At 51.7% G+C, this 20,502-nt stretch overlaps 2 protein-coding genes across 5 annotated transcripts; one reads left to right on the top strand and one right to left on the bottom strand.

Annotated features, from left to right (window-relative positions):
• The first annotated feature begins 1,756 nt into the window (after nucleotides 1-1,756).
• Nucleotides 1,757-14,066, top strand: RASGRP4 (RAS guanyl releasing protein 4). Of its 2 annotated transcripts, XM_074314390.1 has the most exons (18): nucleotides 2,254-2,333; nucleotides 2,478-2,536; nucleotides 4,138-4,322; nucleotides 4,729-4,834; nucleotides 4,969-5,031; nucleotides 5,627-5,758; nucleotides 5,870-6,023; nucleotides 7,232-7,405; nucleotides 8,549-8,665; nucleotides 9,450-9,725; nucleotides 11,298-11,378; nucleotides 11,458-11,562; nucleotides 11,697-11,815; nucleotides 11,917-12,061; nucleotides 12,887-12,923; nucleotides 13,027-13,158; nucleotides 13,264-13,376; nucleotides 13,858-14,066. In XM_074314390.1, the coding sequence occupies exons 3-18, from the start codon at nucleotides 4,241-4,243 to the stop codon at nucleotides 13,912-13,914; spliced, it is 1,893 nt and encodes a 630-aa protein (XP_074170491.1). In that variant the 5' UTR covers nucleotides 2,254-2,333; nucleotides 2,478-2,536; nucleotides 4,138-4,240; the 3' UTR covers nucleotides 13,915-14,066. The 2 variants fall into 2 exon arrangements, with proteins under 2 accessions (XP_019606893.1, XP_074170491.1); XM_019751334.2 differs by lacking the exons at nucleotides 2,254-2,333; nucleotides 2,478-2,536 and adding an exon at nucleotides 1,757-1,888.
• Nucleotides 14,067-15,124: 1,058 nt separating this feature from the next.
• Nucleotides 15,125-18,962, bottom strand: FAM98C (family with sequence similarity 98 member C). 3 transcript variants are annotated; one of them, XM_019751338.2, is made up of 8 exons: nucleotides 18,462-18,962; nucleotides 18,203-18,351; nucleotides 17,990-18,124; nucleotides 17,331-17,542; nucleotides 17,018-17,095; nucleotides 16,810-16,926; nucleotides 16,314-16,484; nucleotides 15,125-15,461 (listed from the first exon to the last, which is right to left on the bottom strand). In XM_019751338.2, exons 1-8 carry the CDS (start codon nucleotides 18,524-18,526, stop codon nucleotides 15,318-15,320), a joined length of 1,071 nt encoding a protein of 356 aa, XP_019606897.2. In that variant the 5' UTR covers nucleotides 18,527-18,962; the 3' UTR covers nucleotides 15,125-15,317. The 3 variants fall into 3 exon arrangements, with proteins under 3 accessions (XP_019606897.2, XP_019606896.2, XP_019606898.2); XM_019751337.2 differs by having other exon boundaries at nucleotides 16,314-16,481; nucleotides 16,798-16,926; nucleotides 18,462-18,961; XM_019751339.2 differs by having other exon boundaries at nucleotides 16,314-16,481; nucleotides 18,462-18,957.
• Between the last annotated feature and the right edge of the window lie 1,540 nt (nucleotides 18,963-20,502).

Genomic DNA, 20,502 nt, shown 5'->3' on the forward strand with positions numbered 1-20,502 from the left:
TCTTTTCCTTTGTGGTTTTCCTTTGTTATTGTTGGTGCTGACCATCCCCGCAGGACTTGAGGGCGGCAAATACACCAATGCCAGGACCTTTTCTGACCTCCCTTCCTCCGTGAGGCTTCTCTGAGTCCTGGGGGCTTGGAGACACTCTCACGCTACAAGCTCGGCCCAGCCAGGAGCAGTCCATCACCTCATGAGATGCAGGTGCTGAGGACATGGGCTAAGAGACAGACAGACAGCACGTCATGGAGAGCACAGCTTGAGACCAGGGGAGAGAAAATGGAAAAGAAGAAAAAGAGATGCAGAGAGGGGGTCTGAAACTATATAGTATGTCACATCATGGAAAAGCTAAAGAGAATGGGCTCTGCGCTTGTCTAAATGTTCTGTTGTGAAAAAACATCCACGATGACTTCATTTAGTGAGAAAAAGAAAGGAGCAAAAACATACTGCTAAGAGAGCTTTGGTTGAATTGACTAATATACTAGGTTTGGCAGAATCATGTGAATCGCTGTGACCCATTTATTCTACTTCTGGGTATCTACCCTATCGAATCACTCACTAAATGTTCACCAGAAGAAAGGTGCTAGAATGTTCACAGCAGCAATATTCACAACAGCTCCCAAATGGAAACAAATCAAATGCCTATCACAGGAAAATCGGTTTATACAGCAACAAAAAGAAATAAACTACAGCCAAATGTAATTACATGGAAGAATCACAAAGACATGATGTTGAACGGAAGAAGCCAAACACAATAAATTATTCCATTTATATACAGCTCAAAACCGGGCAAAACTACTCTGCTAGAAATCAGTCTGGTGGTTATGTTTTGGGAGGTACCTCTGGGAAGGGGCTCGAGGAGTTTGGTGACTGATGGGGAATGTTGTTTCTTGATTTGTGTGAATGTCACATGGATATGCTCGTTTGTCACAATTCACCAACCTAAACACGTACGATTTGTGCTCTTTCTTGTATTTCAATTAAAAAAATACGTTAAGCATGACACATTGAGGCAAAAGAAAAAAACACACATACTCCAAATCTGTGTGTTCATGTACCTAAACAAATGCGCAGCCAACAGACCAGATAAAACCCAGTGGATATGTGATATTGGTCACACCTGCCTAAAGGGTACAGTGTGATGGAGGGCGGTCTCTCAGAGGGTTTACTTCCATTTTGAATGTTTCATAATAAGATTACAGTCCTTAAGATTGCGTGAAGATTAAATTAGTTAATATTTTAAAAGCCCTTAGAAGTCTGTGGTACACAACAGGCGCTACATAAGTTTTTGTTACAATAAAATAAAGTGAAAACGTTTTCCGGGGTACAAATGGTATTATTGAGACTAAACTGGGAATAAAAGAAACATAGGAAGAAATATACAAAATATTATGTCTTGTAACTTTCCATTCAAATCTTTGTGCATTATATACATGAATATGTCCTTATAGAAACATAGACTTCTCTTTTGAGTGTGTTTTTACATAAATGTGTCATATAAGGCCTACTTGAAAAAAACCTGTTTTTGTTGAAGTATGAAAATGACAGAACAGAGAATCACGGGTCTAGAGACAGAAAGATAGGGGAGATAGAGAGCGAGCCCGCTGGGCGACTGGGGGTGGGGGCCAGCGGCACCGGAAACCTCAGCCTGAAGGGATCCCCATGTGGGGGGAGGAGGACCTTTGGTCTCTCCCCAGCCTCTTCCTTCCCCCTGGCCTGGGGCTGGGTGGGGAGGGGCAGTTCCTCTTTCCTTCCCAGCTGAGGAGGCCCCAGCTCCCAAGGGGCTAAGAAGCTGGAGCATAGATGAGGTGGGAGGAGCTGAGCAAGACTCTTGCAAAATCCCCTCCACGCCCCCACCCCCAGGAAGCATGAACAGGAAAGACAGCAAGAGGTGAGAGGACCCTACCCAAAGAGACTGGAGCGCCCCAAACCCTTGGGCCTCAAGCTGCGTGGGAGGGTTGGGAGGTACTAAGTAGGCGGGTAGGGTGTGGGGCTCCTCTGGCAGCAGGGGCCGGAGCCGGGGGCTCCAGGTGGAAAGATGCTTCAGCGAATCCAGAGCCGGTGAGGCTGGGGCTGTTTGTATGAGCGCCTGTGTCCTGTCCTCACTCTCTCTGGAGTTGGAGCGGCTCTGAATCCCCTTCTCCCCCACCCTGCCCCCATCCTAGCTCCACAGGCTGGGTGCTTTGTCCTCCCTGGGGTCTTCCTGATTCCCCATCACAGTTGCTCACTGCCCCCGCCCCAAGGCGAGCGGCTCCCCTGCCTCTTAAACCACTTCTTGCTGCTCCAGGGGGCAGACGGTTTGCAGGAAAGGGCCTATCGCCTGGCTGTGCCAGCAGGTAGGTTCTGGAGTGGGCTTCTATCACTTGGGCAAATGGGACCTCCTGTCCTCACAGGGGTGATAGTGCCTGGGTCCCTAGCCTGGGCAGCTCCCCCAGTCTCCTCCAGCATGTCTCTGATGGAAAGGGGTCCCCTCCCCATAGTATCCAGCAGTTTAGTGGTGGAGACCTGGCTACCTCATTTTCTGGCTGTGTAACCTTAGGTAAGTCACCTAACTGCTCTTTGCCTCAGTTTCTTCTTCTGTCAGTAGAATAATCATAGTCCCTTCTCGGAGAGGCATGTAAGTCCTCAGTGAGACAGTCTAGACCAGTGGTTCTTGAGCTGGAGTACACATCAGAACCACCTGGAGGGCTTGTAAAACACAGCTTGCTGGGCTCACCCCCAAAGTTACTGATTCTTCAGGTCTGAGGTTGGGCCTGAGAACTTGTATTAAGTCAAGTTCCCAGGTGATCCTGTTGGTATTGGTTGGGGATCATACTTTGAGAGTCACTGATCTAACCCTCTACCCAGGACATATTCGGGACAGAATCAATACCCACTGTTGCTCAACAACTTTCAATACTGATCCCCCAGGAACGTGGCAGTGCTCTTACTCTCAGGGTCTCCTGATTTCTGGTTTCACCCCCATTTCCCCGGCCTGGCTTTAGTCTGCTCCATCACTTTCTCTCTCTACATCTCAGGAAAGTTCAACTTTCCCATCTCTGGCCACTTAACAGCCTGAGCAAACTAAGTCCCTTAGCACTTCTGAAGATCAAGGCATTGAAAGTTCGTAATAGATTCCTGGGCTATGTCCAAGGATGACTCTCGTTTTTCATATGAGGAAACTGAGGCCCAGAGATATGAAGTGACTAACACAGTCACACAGCCAGTATACATTTCTCCAACCCCATTTGTCTGATTTGTGGAAGCCAGGGTTCTGCCTGGAATTTTCTCCCTCCTTCCTGCACCATCCCTGTCTCGCCATTACCCTCTTTCCCCAGCTTGAACATGAATTTTAGGGAGGCACGAGGCAGAGTGAGGGTCATTTTTAAACTTCCCTTGAAGCTGCCTCAGCCCCAGGGACCCCTCCCAGTTCTGAAGAGCCCTGGTGAGGCCATGTTGCACCCACATCTCTCTGGGTTCCAAATCTAGGGACTAAGGTGGGAGGCTAAGACTCAGGTCCTGCAGAAGGGCTGGCTTGGGGGAGGGGTCAACGTGGGGCTGGAGGGAGAGGTGGAGTCTCAGGAGTCTGCTGTTCTCCTGAGGTCTGTGCATGCCTTGGAGAACAAAGGGGAATTCTGAGTCTTCCTGAAGGCAGAATCTCCCATGATTCCCCCTGGGGAGGACAGGCATGATTCTGGGTCCTTCCCTAATGATTCCCTGCTGAGATCAGGAGTAATCCCAGGGGTCTGCCAAGAGGAAGTCTCTCCCATGATGTCTTGGGACTGTACATTCAAGGGAAATTTGTGGGCAATGCCCACAGCTTTCTGGAGTAGAAAGTTTTTATGAGTCCCTGGAGGGTCCTCTGCAGTCCTGGGGTCATTTCCCATGATTCTCTGGGGGAATTCAGAGTCTTCTTAAGAGTCTTTTCCCAATTCCCTGAAGGAGACAGGAGTAACTCTTGGAGTTTATCTATAGGAGAAGACTCCCATGATCTGGAATACTCCTGGGTTTTTCTTCCATGATTCCATGGGAGAAACCTTGGGGCTTTGTCCTTAGGAAGCTTCTCTCATAATGCCTTGGGGCTTTGGGGTCAAGAAGAATTCTGGGGGCTGCTTGAAGGGGCTCTCATGAGTCCCTGGGTGGGGGTGTGTGTGCCCACAGGAAATCCCACCAGGAATGCCAGGGGAAGACAGGAGGGCGGGGCCGGCCCCGACAGGCCCGCCGCCACAAGACATGCCCCACCCCCCGGGAAATCAGCAAGGTCATGGCTTCTATGGCTCTGGACATGCTGAACGAGGGTGGCTGCAGTGAAGATGAGCTTCTGGAGAAATGTATTCAGTCCTTTGGTGAGTGTCCTCCTCCCTGGCCAGCCTCCCCAATCCTAAGGTTGGGCCAAGCACTCACCTTTCTCTAGGCCTGTTTTAGAGGGTATAAAATAGGGTGTGGGGAACGAATTTCAATCACTACATTAGAGCTAAGAGAGACACCTGTGCTTCTCTTTCCTGAGATGCGGAGTGGGAGGAGAGCTGATGATATTTCCATCTTCAACCTGACTTGCCAGGCACTGTGCGTGTTTCTGCACGGTACAGACCAGGAAACTGAGGCACAAGGAGGCCAAGTTGCTTGCCCAAGTTCATGCAAGGAGTCAAAAGTAGAATTGGGGTTTGAACCAGATGGTCCAACTGGCTCTGGAGACTGTGCAGCCCATTGCCCAGGGGACATTCTAACAGAGTCCCCTTCTCTCACCTGCAGACTCGGCTGGCAGCCTGCGCCGCGGGGACCACATTCTCAACATGGTGTTGGCCATGCACAGTTGGGTGTTGCCTTCCGCCCACCTTGCTGACCGTCTGCTGACCTTATATCCTCCCAGGGCCATGAGCAGTGGTTGGAGGGCAGAGGGCAGAGGGCAGAGACATGAGAGTCTGAGACCTGGGGACAAGGTGAGCAGGCAGGTTTGGGATGCTGGCTATCAGAGCCTTAACCAGAACTCAAGTACCAGGAAGCCACAGGAAACACGCAGGAGCTGAGGCGGCTGCAGATCTGTCACCTGGTCAGGTAGGGCTATTCACATGACCCAAGATGCTTTCCCTGCTGTCCCCCTAAAACACTTCCCAGAGACTCCCCAGTGCAGCTCCCCACAGACCCACCCAACCTTCTTCCAAATCCCACTTTGAGACACCTTGGTTTGGTCCCTAAGACCCTCCCAGTTCTGCTCCTTAGAACTCTCACCTCTTAGACACCCCCGACCACCCACTACAGACCCTCTCCCAACTGGTGCCGATACCTGCAGTTCTGATCCCCAAACCCCCACCCTCCACATACCTAGCTTCTAGGACCTCCTAAGACATCTCACCCCCAGAGGTCCCCAGCTTAGTTCCCGAGACCTCCCCCCACTATCCTGCTGCCTAGCAATTCCATTTCCAAGAGATCCTCCCAGTCCACTTCCCATGGATCCACCAGCCTGTGCTAAGACGCCTCCAGTGCTAATCCCAGAGACCACACCAACCTGGTGCCTCTCTGAACCCTGACCTTCTAGCGATCCCCCAGCCCAGCACCTAGAGATTTCTCAGACCAAGAGACCCCTTTTAGAGACCTTCCCCACCTCACCCCCACTCCCAGCCTCATCCCACCATCTCTAAACCACCCTCAGATACTGGCTGACCCAACACCCTGAGATGGTGCACCAGGATCCCCAGTTAGAAGAGGTTATAGGTCGTTTCTGGGACAAGGTGAAGCAGGAGGGCAACTCGGCCCAGAGGAGCCTGGGAGGTTCCTCCAACCTGTGAGTCAGCCCCTCCCCCTTCATTCCCCACCCCCACCCTGCCATTTCCCTCCACACCCCAACGTCTTCCATCCTGAGCACCCCCAATACCCTGCCCCTCTTTGCCGCTAGACTGAGTCCGGGTGGCCCTGGCCCCCCGCCCTCCATAAGCAGCCCGGGCCTGGGCAAAAAGTGCAAAGTGTCCTTGCTTTTCGACCACCTGGAGGCAGGGGAGCTGGCTCAGCACCTCACTTACCTGGAGTTCCGGTCCTTCCAAGCTATCACGGTGAGGACCTCCCTCTCTCCAGTGAGGGTCTGGGCGAAGGGGGGGGGGGCCTGGCTGGGGCCAGGCAAGACTGAGAGGGACTCCTGCATGGGCTTCAGGCAGGGATCTCAAACTCTCACATTTGGGTGCTAGAAGGTCCAGGAAAATGAGTTAAGCTGGCTGAGCACAGAGCCGCTGGGTTCAAATCCATCAGCCCCTTCTTATCTGTGTAACTGAACTAGTTGCTTAACGTCTCTAGGACTCAGTTTTCTTATTTGTAAAATGGAGGTCATAATACTTGATTGGATGGTTGGGAGAATTAAATTAATACGGTGGCACCTCGGTTTTCGAACGTAATCCAATCCGGAAGACCGTTCGAGTTCTGAAATGTTCGAAAACCGAGGTACCACTGTATGTCGCAATGCCTGGAACATAGTAAGTGCTCAAAATAGGACCAGTGACTGGTCCAGAGTAAATGTTACCTGGTAGAACCATTTGAAATTGCCATTATTTTGCCATATTTTACCTACCCAAATGGTAATCTCGTATGCTTCAACCTATATATGTGTTAACTGTTGTCATCATTTCAAGGGAAGGTGGAGATGTGTTTTTTTTTGTTTTGTTTTGTTCTATACTTTTGTTTTTAAAATTTTTTCAATTACAGTTGATATACATTAGTTTCAGGTGTACAACATAGTGATTAGACATTTATATACTTTACAAAGTGATGCCCATGATGGGATCTGGTTCTTAATGTAAAAATTTCCTGATTGTGTGTATGTATACACACACACACACACAGTGCAGTGGATGTGGGTATGGAATGTTGACCTGTTGAGCAGAACAAATAGAAATTGCTTCCATGTCCTCTTCGCATCCTTCCCTGTGCTAACTGTATACCACTCAGGTATACCGTTAAGAGCAATAGACTGGGTTCCCACCCTGACTCACGCCTGTTAGCAAATTATTTATTCTCTCTGTGCCTCAATGACCTCATCTCTAAAATGGGAATAATATAGTATTTAGGAGTAAATTAATATGATAAAGGGCTCAGAAGACTGCCTGGCTTTATTTAAACATTTCTTCTTAGATGGGAGAGGGCCATGGTGATGTGAGGGATATGTGACAGCCAGGCTAGGACATCAGAGGGAGTGACTGCTAGAAGAATGGGCTTGTGAGTGGCAGGGCCTGAGTGCCACCGCCTGCCCTGATGTCGTCCTCACCTCCAGCCCCAGGACCTGCGGGACTACGTTTTGCAGGGCTCCGTGAGGGGCTGCCTGGCCCTAGAGGGATCTGTAGGCCTCAGCAACAGCGTGTCCCGCTGGGTGCAGGTTATGGTGCTGAGCCGTCCAGGCCCTGCGCAGCGTGCACAAGTGCTTGACAAGTTCATCCACGTGGCACAGGTGAGGCCCGTCAGCTTTTCTGCTTGCTTTCTGGGCGCTTGCCCACCCCCAGCCTCAAGCTGTGCATCCCGGGGGTGACGTCACCATGGCCTGGCCCCGCCCCGTCCATCATGCCCTACCCTGCCCCTGCCCCCTAGACCTCAGTCCTGTAGTTCTTCAACAAGGACAGGTCGGCCCTTCTTCCTTGGCCTTGATAACCCCCGCGTAGAACCCACCCGGGGCCCACCCCTTGGTCCTGGACGAGGCAGTTGACGACGTTCCTTCTGGCCCAGTCTCTCAAGCCCTAAACCTGAATATTCTATCCCCAGAGCAGTGAAAGCATCTCTTTCATGCCCCTCACCTTTACGTCATCCGCCATCCCTAGGCCCCAACCGTCCCTTTGGGACAGTAGCTTCATCCCAACCCCGCACTTCTCTCCCTTCTGGAGAAAAGGGAAGCCCTTCTTCCCCCAGCTTGGCCACGCCCCTTTGAGTACTTCCTCGCAGAGCCCTTCCTCTGGCACCTCCCACCGCCTGGCTTCCCCTACCCAGCTCCTTAGACCTGCGGTTCTAGAGTCTGGGCGTCTCCTTGGCCTGAGCAACTTCCACTCCTCCTTGGCTCCACTTTTAGACCCCAGCGACCTGCACCCTTCAAATTTGGAAAAGGGGTGGGCAAGACAATTCCCCCTGATGCCCAGCTGACCCCTCCATAGCACTCTGGCCCCATTCACCTCTGTTCCTAACTCCTGCCTAGAGCTCGGCCTTCTGGTATCCCTTCATCTGTCTGACTCTCAGAGCAGTCGGACCCCCAGGGGCCTGACACCCTGAAATCTGTCTGAGTCCCCCATACCTGTCTGACACACACCTGTCTAGTCCTGAAACCTACCCAATGCCCCAAACTTGTCTGACTCCCCTTTTTTTTTTTTTTTGACCTCACATTAGTCTATCACCTGCCTGACCTCTGTGTAATGCCTACATATCTGCTTGTGGCTCACCCCTGCCTGACACATCTCACCTGTCTGATGTCTACACTGGCCCACACCCACACATGCCTGAGACCCCAACTCATCTGGGATACTTTCAACTGGGATGCTGTCATCTGAATCCCCAACTTGCCTGTGCTCCATGTGATACCCACCACCTCTGCATCGCCCTTCCTTCCTAGAGGCTCCACCAGCTGCAGAATTTCAACACACTGATGGCAGTCACAGGGGGCCTGTGTCATAGTGCCATCTCCAGGCTCAAGGACTCCCACGCCCACCTGAGCCCTGACAGCACCAAGGTGAAGTCCCACTACTCTCCCCAAACTTCCACCGGTCAGCTATCCTGACCCTGCACACATACTTTTCCCCAACCCCTTCCATCCCTGCCTTTGGGGGACCTGGGGACCTCGGTCCTCCAAATCCAACAGACCCCGAGGCTCTTCCCTCCTCTCCCATGCTTTCTCCCTCAACCCACTCCTCATGCTGACCTTCTTATTCTCTGTGTGTCTGGTCCAGAGCAGGACTGAAGGGAAACAAATGAGAGAGATGCTAGCAGAGAACTTGCAGTCCAGGTGGGGAGTAAAGCAACACTTCCAAGAACGCCAACATTTGAGCCACCACAGGAGGAGCATGGGGTGGGGATGTCCCGGGAATGCCTGGGGACAGCGAGTCACTCATGAGTCTGGTGTGTGGCTGAGGTCAGGATGTGGCAGGAGATCAGGCAGCAGATGCCCAGGGGCAGATCCCAGTGAGCCTTGCAAGTTGAACTGAGTTGTCTGGGCTTTATTCAGAGGGCACTGGGGAGCTGGGGAGTGTTTGAGAATGAGGACAGCACCCATGATCAGATTTGGGTTTTGGAAAAATCACTCTAGCCTGGGGACCCAAGAGGAAGAGCAATTTTGGGGGATGCTGAGGCCACTATGGGACATGGAGGGGCTTGGGGAAGTATCCAAAGTGGCACTGTGCCCCTGGGATTCAGAAGCCCATGCAAGAGGCTGCTAGGATATGGCCCTGCAGGGGGCTAAGGGAACAGAACCTGTTTTCCTGGTAACATGCCCCCCCATAACATGACCTCCCAAACAGGCCCTACTGGAGCTGACTGAGCTCCTCGCTGCCCACAACAACTACGCCTGTTACCGCCGCACCTGGGCTGGCTGCACAGGCTTCCGGCTGCCTGTACTGGGTGTGCACCTCAAGGACCTGGTGTCCCTGCACGAGGCACAGCCTTACAGGTTGTCTGATGGCCGCCTACACATTCCCAAGCTCAACAGCCTCTACCTGCGGCTGCAGGAGCTGGCAGCCCTCCAGAAGCAGCACCCCCCCTGCAGCGCCAATGAGGACCTGCTGCATCTACTCACGGTGAGCAGATGCCCAGCTGGGCTCCCAGAGGCTGGGCCTGGGGTGCTGCGATGGAGGGTCTGGGCTGGAGGAGGGGCTGCAGGACCAGGAGAGAAGAGCGCTGGGATACGTGGGCTTTGAAACCAGAGATTCTAGGGGTTTTTTTCTAGCCATGTGGCCTTGGGCAAGTCACTTAACCCCTTGGCCTCAGTTTCCTTATCTGCAAAATGAGAATAATAATAGGACCCACTTCAGAGAGTGGTTGAGAAGAATCAATAATATAATTCACATAAAGTACTTAAAATAGTATCTGGAACACAGTGAGCTTTATATATTAATAAATGATGCATTTCCCCCCAATTCCCCTAGCAACTCAAGTATCCTTTGATCTGAGCTCCAGAATTGCGTTGGACTTTCACACTTCTGAATTCCACGGTTCTGAGCTTCTCATGTCACTAGCCCAAAATTTCAAGCTTTAACGTATCCCAGAATGTAAGCAAAAAGCTAGTACAGTTACTGATCACTTATTCTATGACAGGCACCATATTTTAAACACTATCTATAGAGCATCATTCCATCGTCACAACCCCAAAGTGGGAACCCTTATGCCCATTCTACAAATTGGGAAACTGAGGCCCACAGAGGTGAGGTCACTTGTTCACGGTCCCACGGCAGTAAAACCTGGATCTGAACCCAGGCAGTCCAGCTTCAGAGTCTGTGTGTTAACATATATGCACCACCACACTATGAGTTAAGACAAGAATGTGGGGTTCTGGAGAGAGAGAGATATATATATATATATATATATATATATATATATATATATATACACACACACACACACATATATATGTATGTATATATATTCTATATGTTTGTTATATATTATATATATTATATATATATATATATTCTAAGGGTCTATAAATCGAGAGAGACTGGGATTCTGAGGACCATGTGGTTTAAGACTGAAAAGTTGATTTTCAGACCCTAAGACAGGACCAGCTACATACTTTTCAGGGCCCAAATGTGGGGCTCCAAATTCCTAAGAATTTCAAGATGGTGACAGCAGGACATTAAACAAAGTGGGGGCCCTTCTAAGTGTGGGGCCTGCCCATGAAGCTGCCCCTCCCTGAGTGGTGCTGAAGGCCCTATGCTCTGTTGACTCTAAAAGTCCATCAGCCCAAATATTTATTGAGCACCCACTGTGAGTCAGGCACACTAGTGGAGAAGACAGTCCATAAAACAAAACAAATAAGTAAATCATATGGTCTTTTACATTATAAGTATCATAGAGAAAATTAAGGCAGAAAAAGGCATACAAAGTAGCAAGGGTTTGCGATTTTAAATAGGATCAAAAAAAAAAAAAAAGAAGCCTTGGTGAGAAAATGGCACATCTGGACTAGGGGATAGGTGGTATGAAGAGTGAATTAAAAAAAAAAAAAAAAAGTGAATTCAGTGGGAGAGAGGATCCTAGGGGTCCCCAAAGAAGAGGGTCTTTGGGAAGAGAAGGAAAGTGGGGGTCTAGGAAGGGTGTGGGCTGTTGGTAGATGGATGGAAATAGAGGGTCTGTAACACACTGCCCACCCCCAGCTTTCCCTGGATCTCTTCTACACGGAGGACGAGATCTATGAGCTTTCCTACACCCGGGAGCCCCGCTGTCCCAAGAGTCTGGTGAGACCTGACCCCTGAACTCTGACCACCAGCCCAAGTCTGTGCCCTGACTAATTGTGCCCCTCTGTCCCTGCCCCAGCCACCTTCCCCCTTCAAAGCACCGCTGGTGGTGGAATGGGCCCCTGGCGTGACGCCCAAGCCTGACAGGGCCACCTTGGGTCGGCATGTGGAACAGCTGGTGGAGGTAAGGAGAGGACGGTGGCCTCATGCTGAGGGCTAGGAAGGAAAATATCTGTACAGTACTGACCTGCAAGAGGCCAGCTAAGACCGAGGGGCTTATTATTTGGTCTTATTCTCCATTCCCATCCTCCTGCAAAGTCTGTGTTCAAGAATTATGACCCTGAAGGTCGAGGAACCATCTCTCAGGAGGATTTTGAGCGACTCTCAGGCAGCTTCCCTTTCGCCTGCCATGGGCTTCACCCACCCCCCCGCCAGGGGTAAGTGCTCTGACTCCTGGGTCCCCAAAGACGAGGATACTGGGGTTGCCAGGATTCTTGGGTCTGGGCCGGTCATGCTGAAGTGTGGTCTCTGCCCCCAGGAGTGGCTCCTTCAGCCGAGAGGAGCTGACAGGGTACCTGCTCCGGGCCAGTGCCATCTGCTCCAAGCTGGGCCTGGCCTTCCTACACACCTTCCATGAGGTCACCTTCCGCAAGCCCACCTTCTGTGACAGCTGCAACGGCTTCGTGAGTACTCAGCCCACTATCATCCTTGAGGCCCATCTTCCCTGGAGTGTCCCAGCTCCTCACCGTCCAGGCTCAGAAGCCAGCCCTGCCCTGAACAATCAGTCCCCAAGTCCCAGATAAGCCACATTCCAGAAAATCCTTCAGCCTCAAATAATCCCCGTATTTCATATACACCCTAAACACTGGATAGTCTTTACATCCTGGATAATTCCAAAGTTTAGCTAATGCCCAAATCCCAGATGACCTCCATCTTGGAGAACTGCCAAGACATGGAAAATAATTAAAACCCTCTTTAATCTACAGAGTAGATTAATCTACAAGAGTAGATTACCTCCAAACAGAATCAATCTCCAAGTCTCTAGACTCCAGACAATTCACACCCTAGATACTTTCCAAATTCAGCATATCCTCAAACTCTGGATAATGGACAAATCTCTCAATCTCTAAACCAAGGCTAATTCACAAACCTCGGACGACTTCCCAAATTCGCTTTTCCTTCACTAAATGGTTACTGAGCCCTCTTATGTGCCAGCACAGTTGTGGCTCAAGGTGTGTGGGGTGGGAGGCACAGCAGGAATACACAATAGACAACAATCCCTGCTCATACAATTCACGTTATTAATTTTAAATTTGACCCAATTCTAGTATCTTAAATGACTCCCCAAACTTGACAGAACTTCCAAATTCCTTTAATCCTCAGATCCCATGTAAGCCTCTAGCCTTGAGCATTGCAAAACCTGGTTTCCACACTTCCAAACAGCCCTCACCCTATCCACAGCCCTCCCTCCGCCAGCCTAGGTAACCTATTCTGCTTTCTCTTGCCAGCTCTGGGGTGTCACCAAGCAAGGCTACCGCTGTCGGGGTGAGTGGGGCATCGGTGAGCGGGGAGGGTATCCAAGTCCTGCAGGCTGAAAGAACAGGGGCATGGACTGGGACCCTGGCCACTAACCGCTGCCTTCCCCCAGACTGTGGGCTGTGTTGCCACAAACACTGCAGAGATCGAGTGAAGGAGGAGTGTAAGAAGCCAGGGGCCAAGGGTGATGTGAGCCCCCCAGGAGCCCCCGTGCCACCCACACCAATATCCCATGCCAGCTGTGGTAAGACCCAGGGTGTAGCACTCCTGGAAAGGGGCTTGGTGGATGGGGATTCATCCCAAGGTCATTTGGCCCTTCCCATCATACCCACATCCCTCCCACCCACAGGCTCTGAGGACAGTCTCTCCTATACACTCTCCTTGGAACCTGAGACAGGGTGCCACCTTCGCCACGCTTGGACCCAGACAGAGCCCCCACACCCTTCCTGGGATCCAGAGACGGTGAGGAGGAACTACCCCCTACCCCCAACTGGATACAGGGGAGACTGGCCCACTTGCCTGAGGCACACAGACAGATGTGGGGAAGCACAGGAAAGTAAAAATGTGCTCTAGTCCTCAGCTGCTTGGGTATGAGGGTATAGATGCTGGTTAATTTTTAATGTTGTTAGAAAAATGGAAATTTTAATATGTTGAGGGGGAGAAAGGGGTAGCCACTAGTAGAACAGGATTTTAGGGGGGAAAAACAAAACAATCAGATGATAAGAGTAAGGCCAAATATATCAGGAGCTACAGTAAAGGTCAGTGGAGCAAATTCCACTATTCAAAGGCAAAGACTATTAGACTGGGTTAAAAAAAAAAAAGTCCACAGGGGATGTTCTTCATCCACTTAACAAAAGTCTGGGTGAGGCACTGTTCCTGCCAATGAAACGTCTCCTGGATGTCGTGCACTGACCCCCATCACCCAATGTCTTCCTCCTTCCAGGTCCCCCTCCCAACGACAGCCTCGCCACCTACCCAGTCCTCCAAGCTGAATTCCTAGACGGCGCCTTGGTCTCCTCCCTCACTCCCCTCCCCAACAACCAGTCCCAAGTCCTGTTATTGGGTCTCCAGCAGAACTCTCAAAGGCATCGCCTCCTTCGTACTGCTTTCCTTGAAGCATCGTATCCCGAAAGAAAGTAATTTTCTTTTGCATCAGAGTCACTATTAATCGTATTCCTTTTTTCTGTACTTAGTAATTGTGCAGCTCCTGTTAGGTGTATTTAGACTTAGGCCTTATCTCACCAACTCCCTATTTTACAGATGAGGAAACTCAGAGTCAGTGAGGTTAAGCTGCTTGCCCAAAATAACAGAACTCCTAAGTGTTGGAGGCAGGACTCAAACCCAGGTCTTCTGTCTGCCTCTAAAACAGAAGCTCCTGACCAATGTACTATACTAACAGAGTGAGTCAGGAGCGGGTGGGGCGAGGGTGGGCAGAGTTCCAAACTCGGGTTCCAGAGACGGCTAGAAAAGGGGTGGAACTGGGAAGCCTGTGAGAACACCTGAGTCAGATCACATGGCTCCCTCTCACTCAGGGTAAAAGCCAGAGTCCCCACTGGCCCACTCCATTCAATGTGCCCCTGTCACCTCTCTGATCTCACCTCCCACCACTCCACCCCTCATTAATCCTGCTCCAGCTATACTGGCCTGGATGGTTGCTGAACATGCCAAAAATACTCCTACCTCAGGGCCTTTGCTCTGGTCGTTCTCTCTGCCTGGAACACTTCCCCAGAGGCCCACATGACTCCTTGGGATTTAGTTCAAGTGTCACCTCACTGAGGCCTCCCCTGACCATACTCAAAGTTGCAGTCTCCCCATGGTCCTGATCCTGCCTTCCTGCCTTTATTTTACTCCAAAGTCCTTTCTCCATCTGGCAAAATATACATTTTACCAATTTCTCTTATTGAATGTCTGCCCCTCCTCACCAGAACCGTCAGCTCCAGGAGAGCAGGGGTTTACAGTATCTGCACCTTTCATTGCAGTATCCCCAGTGCCTAGAACAGGGCTGGCACATGGTGGGTACTGATGTTTATCCAATGCCTGCATGTCTCATTCCCATGCCCACAAGAAGGGAAAGATGTGTTGCTAAAGAGCAAAGGACTTTGGGGGTCAGAGTACCAGAGGCCTGTTCGGACCCAAGGGACAGAGATCCCCTACCCCTCCTAAAACCCGAGCACCCCTGACCTGGCCCCCACAGAGACAGGTCCTACAGCTGTCATAAATTAAATTTATTTTCCATGGTCCTTGTGTTGAGTGGTGGATGAGGGAGAATACATCTGGGGCCTCAGGAACAGGATGTGGGACCTGGCTGCCAGGTGCCAAGAGAAGCCCTCAAACTGAATCCCCGAGATTATCAATGGTGTCAGCATCTCATAGGGGATCCCTGTCTCAACCACCGGTCCCCCTTTACTTCTTCTTCTTCTTGCGGCCCCAGTACTGGCGGCCTGCTTTCCTCCCGCCTCCATCCTCTCTTCTGCTTTGCCAGGTGGGCATGGGAGCCTCCAGCTCATTTGGGCGACCCCCTCGATCTGGCACGTTGCCCATGAGCACCTAAGAGTGGATTAGACTTGAGTTTCAGAAAAAGAAAATAACTTGGACAAGGGGGCCAGAGAACCAAGGTAACAGCATGAGGTTGAAAAAGAAAGGGCAGATGTTGATTCTGGGTACAGTTGGGGCTGGGGATGCTGGACTGGTGGAAGACACAGGCCTGGAACTTTCAAACTGGGTTCCAGAGGCCTCAGCAAGAGGGAACTAGAAGAGTGATGGCAGAGGTCCAAGTCCCCACCAATATTAACAAGGACACTTCAACTTTTGTCTATTCCATAACTGGGACTCTATAACATTTCCAGCAAACCAGTGTTTTTTTCCCCTAACTATCCATCGCTTGTGCATCACCTGTATTATTTACTTACTATATTCCCTTAAAGCAAATATGTATACATACATATATTTTAAATCTTGCCTCACTCTTTGCTTTGCTAGGCTGTATTCCCTAATACTCATTCACATAAGATTATTTAAACAGAGAGGTACAAGGCTAAATACGTAATCATTTAAACTGGGTGTTTCTGCTTTCAAAATGGCTAAACACTAATACAATAGACAGGGTGAGGTGGTGATGGAGGATTTTAAGCCAAAGCTGGAGAAGTGGGCAGGGGCTCAGTTGGACTTTGTTTTGAAGGCATTGGGCAGCCACTGGAGAGTTCTGAGCTAGGGAGAGACATGGTCAGATTTCTGAATTAGAAATATCCTAACTGCCGTACGGAAAGGGTGGATTAGAGGTGACGAGACCACAGACCAGGAACCCAGGCAGGAGAGGACAAGGCTGGGCCAGGGCAGAGGTTGAAAGGATAGTTTAAAGGCCAAGGATGCTGGGCCCCCTCGCCACTCCCAGGTGCCCACCTTGTTGATGGCACAGCAGGTCCCTTGGCGGGCAGCCTTGCTCGTGGCTGGGACAAGACGAGATAGGTCAGCTCGGGCAGCCAGGATGTGTGCAATGGAGATATCTGATTCTGGGGTCAGAGCCTCTCGAACTGGGATCAGCACTGCCTTCATGGCCTCCCCTTGGGCCTGGTAGCGAGAGTAGGGAGAGATGCAGAAGGTGGCCAAGAGGCAATCTAGATGGGATCTCTTATTTTGGAAGCATCTCTTCCCCACTCAGGGCCTCACTTCCCTCATTTCTAAATATCTCTGAAGACACTCCCAACACAGAGCTGGGAAATTCTAGAATGCCCTGGGGGCCCTGAGATTCTAGAGCCCCAAACCTCACAAGATTCTACAATGCACTGGGCTTCAGAACCTGCAAGAGGGTAATATTCTTGGCCCTCATTCCTCCTCTCTGTAGCTGTAGCTCCCACCACTGGGCCTCTCTGCTCCTGCCAGGGACCTTTGCCCACACCTCTGCCCGATCACTCCAGTGGAAAGCAGATGTTGTGAGGTCTAAGCGCTTGAGGAGAAGGCAGCGGCGGCAGCAGTACTGATCTCTCAGGCTTTGGCACAGAGACTCCAATGCTTCCTGGGGAGAAATGTCTTGGTCATGCCAGGAGTCCCCCCTAACTCCTATCTCTGGATGAAGACACTGTTTGCAAACAGCCATACAGTCTTACCCATCTGGGTGCGTCCAGCGAGTAGCTGAGGAGGGGCTGCAGTGCCCCTGGAGGCAGGGAAGGCAGTAGCTCTGAGATCTGATGGGAGAAGGAGTCTGAGGCTGATTGGACATAAACTGTTAAAGACCCTCCGTGGACCACAGTTCCCCATTGGCCCTGAGGATCCACGCCACGCAATCAAGAATGGTGGCCACAGCTCTAGGAAAAAAGCAGTGGCTGGGGCACTCCTCTCAGAACCGCTTTTAGAGAGAGAGATCTTCCCCTACAAGGAAGGTGGGGTGTCCCAGGAGCAGAGAGGACTCCCGCTCTCTACCTTGGCATGCAACTCCCACAGCAGCCGGCTGGCGGGCGTCCCCGGAGTGGGTCTGGGCAGCCCTAGGGCTTGGAGGGTAAGGATGAGTTCCTGGACCATGCCAGCTCCCTCCTCTGCCTCTTTTCCACCAGGCGGCAGTGCTGCCAGACTGGGATCCAGCGAGGAACGCAGGCGGAGGAGACGGGCAGCCTGGAGCTCGGTGCAGAGAAAGCCTAAAAGTAGGGAAAGGGAGCAGTGCAATTAAGGAGGGCTGCCAGCCCACCCACCGGGGTCAAAAAGCTCCAGCGGCTTCAAAACCTTATTTCTAGTTCCGCCCACCTAGAACTCTGGCTCTATTTCCAGGATAAGCTCCACCCACTTCGAGACCCAGACCCCAACTCGGACTTCGGACCCCGCCCACTTGAGAACCACTGGTCCAGCATCTTAACCCAACCCACTTGTGCTTCAAGACCCTCCCATCAAAATTTTAACCACGCCCACCTCAGACTCTTAAGCCCGCCCCAAGATCCTGACCCCACCCACCTCTGCCCCTCCCGCCGGACTTAACATCTGACCACGCCTCCTCGGAGACCCTGGTTCCACCTCAATGTGCTGAGCCTGCCCACCCTAGAGACTAAAGCCTCTCCCACTTCCGCTGCCTAGGCCCGCCCCGGGCTCACGCAGCAGGCGCAAGCACGCCCCCGGTTCCCGCAGCGCTGTCGCGCAGTCTCCGCCGCAGAGCGCGCGGTCCGGGCAGTGCAGCACCCGCAGCAGGCTGGCCAACTGTCGCAGGAATTCCTCCTCGGTGCTGGGGCCTGCGGGAGGAGGGAGGCGTCAGGGCGCGGCGGCGGCACGCGGGCTCCACCCCTCCGGGCCTCCCACTCCACACCTACCATCGCTGAGGCTCAGCACCTCCGCGCCCTCCTCTCGCTCCCGCTTCAGGGCACCCAGAGTCTCCAGCTCCGCCATCAGCCGCGCGCACAGCGCCCTGAAGTCTGGGCACAAGGGGCCCAGCGCCGCCGTCCCTGGGAAACCCTCATACCTGCGGCGGGGCCGAGGCAGCGAGAAGGGGCGGGGAAGGTCAGTAAGAATTTCTGAGGGCAAATCTGTTTCTTCCTGCCCCTCCACCAGCCATACTCCGCCCCTCCTTACCCCAGGGCCAGCAGGTCCCGAGCCACAGCGGCCCCCTCCCGCGCCCGGGCCTCCTCCCCCTCCATGAAAGCGTCTCCTCTTGGCTAGCCGAGCGCCCCCTACCGGCCGAAGGGAAGTCCCGCCCCCGGAGCGGCGTGCGCACACCCGCGTAACCGACCAGTAGTCTCTTCTCAAGAAGGGCTTGTGGCATCCCGATTGGTGGAGGAGGCAGAAGCCGCCCCAGGTTCGCCCTGCCGAAACTTAGAACGCCGCCCTTGGGGTAACCAGTCAGGGCTCTGGAAAACCTAGGGTTCTGTACATCCAGAGCGTGCGTTCAGTAAATCCCGGCTGCCGCGACAAGCCAGCGGGTGTCGCTACTGCTGCAACGTAGAAGCACCTTCAGTTTTCTTTTCTCAGCCTTCGTCAGATGCCCTCTCTTCTTAAAGCACCCTAGACTAAGTGTTCTCCCAACACCGCTCCAAATCCAGAAACTTGTTTCCTCCTTTTACTTAGGGTTGGAATTACGTCAGGGACCCAGAAAGCCCGGTGTACCCTCACACCGCCCCAACAGAGGCTCTTCTATTCATGGATCACAATGCACCTTTTGGGCATTCACCCCTCTGCCTCCCCAGGCCTTTGAGAGAGGGAGCAGATGCAATATACCGTTGTGATTAAGAGATTGCACCCTAGGAGTCGCGCCAACAAGGGTTAGGGTTTGACTCTACCACTCACCACCTGTGTCCCTTCCAAATTGCTTCCTATCCTATAATGGGGCTAATAATAGTACTTAACCTGTTGGAGTTGTGAGGATTAGAGTCCTGTATGTAGGTGCTTAGTAGACACAGGTGGTACTCAAGAATAACAGTATATATTGAGCATTTCCTGTGTGCCACTGGGCTAAGTATCTTATGCCCATTTAACAGGAGAAAACTGAGGCTCAGAGAGGCTAAGTCACAGTGATGAGTACATGGTCAGGACTCAAATTCAGATCTCATCCCAAAGTCCATGTTTTTAACCACTTAACCTATTACTGTTATTACTATTACTGTTTTGTCTCTGTTAAAATTGTTCCAGATTTAATCTCTTCCTGACTCTTATTCTGGTCTCTAGTAGTTCCTAGATAATTCTGCTGAGAGCAGGCGTATGCAAGGCATTGAGCCTCAAGGAACAACAAAGGCCAGAATTTCCTCAGGGGCAGAGCCTGTCCTTCACCTGGTTCCTCAGTCTTGTCTACCCAAAGGCTGGGTACTGAGGACATCTGTTGACCTTAATGAAACATTAAAAATTGCTCAAGCCAAAAACCTTTGAGTCGGGGCCGGCCCGGTGGCTCAGGCGGTTAGAGCTCCATGCTCCTAACTCTGAAGGCTTCTGGTTCGATTCCCACATGGGCCAGTGGGCTCTCAACCACAAGGTTGCAGGTTCAACTCCTCGAGTCCCACAAGGGATGGTGGGCAGCGCCCCCTGCAACTAGCAACAGCAACTGGACCTGGAGCTGAGCTGTGCCCTCCACAACTAGGACTGAAAGGACAACAACTTGAAGCTGAACGGCACCGTCCATAACTAAGATTGAAAGGACAACTTGACTTGGAAAAAAGGCCTGGAAGTACACACTGTTCCCCAATAAAGTCATGTAAAAAAAAACACCTTTGAGTCATAACCTTAACTTCTCTGTACGGAACCCCATATCTGAATCTGTGAACTCTACCTTCAAAACAGAGCCAGCATCTGCCCACTTCTCCCCACCTCCTCTGCTCTCACCCACCCCATGTCTGTTCTCCACCACAGCCAGAGGGAACCTGTGAACACCTGTCAGGTCACACATCCCTCCCATGCTTAGAGACTTCCTGTAGCTTCATCTCCTTCAGAGTGAACACTAAAGTCCACATAATGGCTTGCAAGTCCCCACAGATCTGTTACCTCTGCCCTCATCTCCTAAGTACCTTCCTCCTTGCTTCCCTCCCTCAACACTCCCTTGATGTCCCTCAGATTCACCAGACATACTCTTCCCTCGGGCCTTACACTGACTGTTCCTTTTACCTGCAATGCTCTTCCCATATACATC

Source organism: Rhinolophus sinicus, linkage group LG11 (genome assembly GCF_036562045.2).
Source record: "Rhinolophus sinicus isolate RSC01 linkage group LG11, ASM3656204v1, whole genome shotgun sequence".
Taxonomy (NCBI): domain Eukaryota; kingdom Metazoa; phylum Chordata; class Mammalia; order Chiroptera; family Rhinolophidae; genus Rhinolophus; species Rhinolophus sinicus.

Coding starts and splice junctions, on each gene's coding strand:
- RASGRP4 (XM_019751334.2), top strand. CDS start 1,866: ATGAACAGGAAAGACAGCAAGAG. Junction 8,666..9,449: donor TGAGCCCTGACAGCACCAAG/GTGAAGTCCCAC, acceptor CCTCCCAAACAG/GCCCTACTGGAGCTGACTGA. Junction 9,726..11,297: donor ACCTGCTGCATCTACTCACG/GTGAGCAGATGC, acceptor GCCCACCCCCAG/CTTTCCCTGGATCTCTTCTA.
- FAM98C (XM_019751337.2), bottom strand. CDS start 18,526: ATGGAGGGGGAGGAGGCCCGGGCGCGGGAGGGGGCCGCTGTGGCTCGG. Junction 17,096..17,330: donor TGTGGGAGTTGCATGCCAAG/GTAGAGAGCGGG, acceptor TTCTCCCATCAG/ATCTCAGAGCTACTGCCTTC. Junction 16,482..16,797: donor GGGCAGAGGTGTGGGCAAAG/GTCCCTGGCAGG, acceptor TCTCGCTACCAG/GCCCAAGGGGAGGCCATGAA.